At 26.4% G+C, this 3,194-nt stretch overlaps 1 protein-coding gene across 1 annotated transcript; it reads right to left on the minus strand.

The window, feature by feature from the left end:
* Window positions 1-1,247: 1,247 nt before the first annotated feature.
* LOC100213338 (pol-RFamide neuropeptides) lies at window positions 1,248-2,172 on the minus strand. The gene is made up of 3 exons (XM_065805985.1): window positions 2,039-2,172; window positions 1,636-1,876; window positions 1,248-1,452 (listed from the first exon to the last, which is right to left on the minus strand). The coding sequence occupies exons 2-3, from the start codon at window positions 1,868-1,870 to the stop codon at window positions 1,295-1,297; spliced, it is 393 nt and encodes a 130-aa protein (XP_065662057.1). The 5' UTR covers window positions 1,871-1,876; window positions 2,039-2,172; the 3' UTR covers window positions 1,248-1,294.
* Window positions 2,173-3,194: the final 1,022 nt, after the last annotated feature.

Genomic DNA, 3,194 nt, shown 5'->3' on the forward strand with positions numbered 1-3,194 from the left:
CAAAAAAAAAAAATTTTTAACCAATCACAATTATGCATTAAAAATGCAAGTATCTAACTACTGGCTACATCTATTACTAACTTTGGTTAAACTTTCTAGACTTCTAAGACGTTTTCCAAATTTAAAAAGGCACTTTGACCCAGTTGTAGTTCGAGTAAAGGGATCTAAGTTTTTTAGGCGATGTTAAAACTTATTTAAGCATTTATAATGTTAAAACAGATGGTCGTAATAAAATAAATAATTTTCCTGATGAGTTAAGTTTCCCCGCTTAAATCTTAAAACTGATCCCGTTTTAATGTAATTTAGTAATTTAGATTTTAAAGCTGGACATTGCAATGGAACCTGGTACATGCTCTACAAAATAACCACAATAATGGACAAGATTTAATGTGTTTCTGTTGGAAAGAGGGTGTTTGTTTTTGAGTTCATTAACATGTCAAAATCAAACTTTTGGTAGATTATTATTTACCTCAAAAATCCTTGCTTGTCTTATAGCTAACTCTAAGTTATGTGCTCGAGAACGAGATCATTTAGTGGTTTTTCTTTTACATTAAGCTGTGCTTGGTTCAACATCCTCCTGTTATAACTGATCTTATAAATTACCTTTATAACAGAAATATTATGCTTTTAACGTTGGTTGTTTACTAAAAGTCAACGTGAAGTAACATTATTTAACATCGACTAAAAAAGTCGATGTTAAATAACGTTAAATTGGTTTCCAGTTTTTTATGTGATGTATTTTTTTTCTTTTATATTTAAAGGAAATTTTATAAACTTTATCTTTTGGGTTTATTGTATAACGTATTTATGCGATTACGAAGAAAAAATGTCAGATATTATATTTTGTTATTATGTGAATAAATTTGTTTAGGGATTGCGGCGCCGGGTTTTTTTTCTAACTAACTGCAACACTATTTTACATTCCCTGAAAATTATTAAGCAAAGGGGGAGGGGTCAGAAAAAACTAAAGAATTAATAGAAGTCCAACCCTGGTTTATTATTAGTAATTTAAAATTAGAAGTTATAAAGTATTTAACGTTAACCGTTAATTCATATCCAAGATGAAGTATTATTAATTTCTACCATTTACTTAAAACTATTGAAATAAATAAACTATTTAAAGAATATATTTGTAAATGGGAGATGTGGAGTATATATCTAATATAACCCTACCTACCCCAAAAAAAAGTTTTTTTTTTTTTTCTCTCTGTGTTTTCAATATTCTTTGTAATAATACTAATAATGGATAATATGTTCAAAAAAACACTCTAATAAAGACAAAAACTTTTTTTTTTTACATTTTTGCAGCTCTACCAAATCTTCCTCTAAGATGTGGTTTATTAGATTCTGTAGCAAATCGAGGAAGAATTCGTCCACCAATTTCTCGTCCAAATCGTCCATTAAACCATTGTGCTGCATCTTCTCTGCCATTAGCAAAATTTTCTAGTTCATCTAAAAAATAAAAATAACTTATCTAAATTAACAATTATTTTTTATTAAGAAAAATATGGTAAATATACATTGAAATCTTACTATTTCTCGATTATTTAATCAAGAAATAGTAGGAAAAAAAATCTCAATGTAAATGAAAAATTGCCTTAAAAATATTAAAACATGCGAGACAAAGATTTGTACCTTCATATTCGTTTTCGTATTCACTTTCTATTTCATTATCGATGTCTTCATCGGTTACTCTTTTTCCAAATCGTCCTGACATTAGTTGCTCTCCGTTTTTAATGTTTAAGTAATCCTTCACAATTCTTTTTACATCTTTCCTATCTTCTGCTGAAAGGTTTTTATCTTCCGATTTTACAACAGCAACAATGATTAATCCCCAAACCAAAAGTGTCTCAATTTTATGATTCAACATTTTTACCTATGAATAAAATTAAACAATAATACAGCTCTCACTTTTTGGAAGATTAATCTTGCCAGTTTATTGATCTTGTCAGTAATCTTGAGTTTTTTAAGTTTTTTAAAAAAGTTAAAGAAACATTTTTTAAAAATAAATGTTTCTTTTTTTTAAACAAAACCTTACCTTCTTTTTAACTTGATGGTGATTGCACTCAGATACTTTTTAGTCTAATGATATTTTTTTTACGGTGATGATGAGTTATTTAAGTCTGCCAAGCGGAAACAGCCCATATTTGAAAAGATTCATTGTGGTTTTCTTAACTTTATTAATCCAAACAACAGTATTAAATGATACAACGGTGTGAGATTTCTATAAAATTCTCAAAATAAGTAACAGGGATCTTGACGTCACAAAAACTCTTCATTTGAAATGTCTCTTGATTAACTTTCTTATTTTCTTTAACACTTTTATTTTCCTTTGTTTCTTTTAACAAAAAACCATGGACTATCACGATATTTAAACTGGGTTCAAAGCTTTGGTATCTTATTGTTTAATTTACTTACTTATAATATGTTATTATTATTTTTTTAAATACTCAATTTTTATCATATACGGATTTGTATTGTTTATTACACAAGCTCATCTTATTTGATACAAAATAAGTACATTTTTAAAGCTACATAGGTTGTTACAATGGCTCATGGTTTGGGCTAACTTAATGCTTTGTTGACGCAACAATGGAGAATGTATCGAGATACATTGATAAAATCATTACACAAACAATAGGCTTGTTTGTGTGATGATTTTATCAATTAGATTTTTCAGATTATGAATTTTTTTACATTTAGTATTGGAAAACAACTTTTTTTTGTTTAACATTAATAAAAAGTTTATTTGATTTAATCCGTATTGAAACTTTTTCAAATGCAATGTTCATCTCTTCAAATAATAAGGAGATGAATGTTTATTTTTCAATATTTTAATTTTATTTTTTCATATTTTAATTTTACTTTTCTATATTTTTACAAATAATTTTTCTGTAAAGAAAAAAGTTTCAGAGATAAATAAGGATAAGAGTAGTAATAATTAAAAAATACTTATAGATATTGTTTTCAACTACTAAAACCAATATCTGTTTGGCAGCAGATATTGGTTTCAGTTGTTGAAACTTTTTATGCAATTTATTTTGATATAAACTACATTGTAGTTTTATATATATTACAATCTAATTTACATTGATTATATTTGATTGGAAAATCTAAATGTAGAGATTTAAGTATTGAACCAAAGGGATTTTTACAAATAAATTTTTAAAATATCCACGTTTTTTTTTTTGTTT

Source organism: Hydra vulgaris, chromosome 09, assembly GCF_038396675.1.
Source record: "Hydra vulgaris chromosome 09, alternate assembly HydraT2T_AEP".
NCBI lineage: Eukaryota > Metazoa > Cnidaria > Hydrozoa > Anthoathecata > Hydridae > Hydra > Hydra vulgaris.

Coding starts and splice junctions, on each gene's coding strand:
- LOC100213338 (XM_065805985.1), bottom strand. CDS start 1,870: ATGTTGAATCATAAAATTGAGACACTTTTGGTTTGGGGATTAATCATT. Junction 1,453..1,635: donor ATACGAAAACGAATATGAAG/GTACAAATCTTT, acceptor TTTATTTTTTAG/ATGAACTAGAAAATTTTGCT.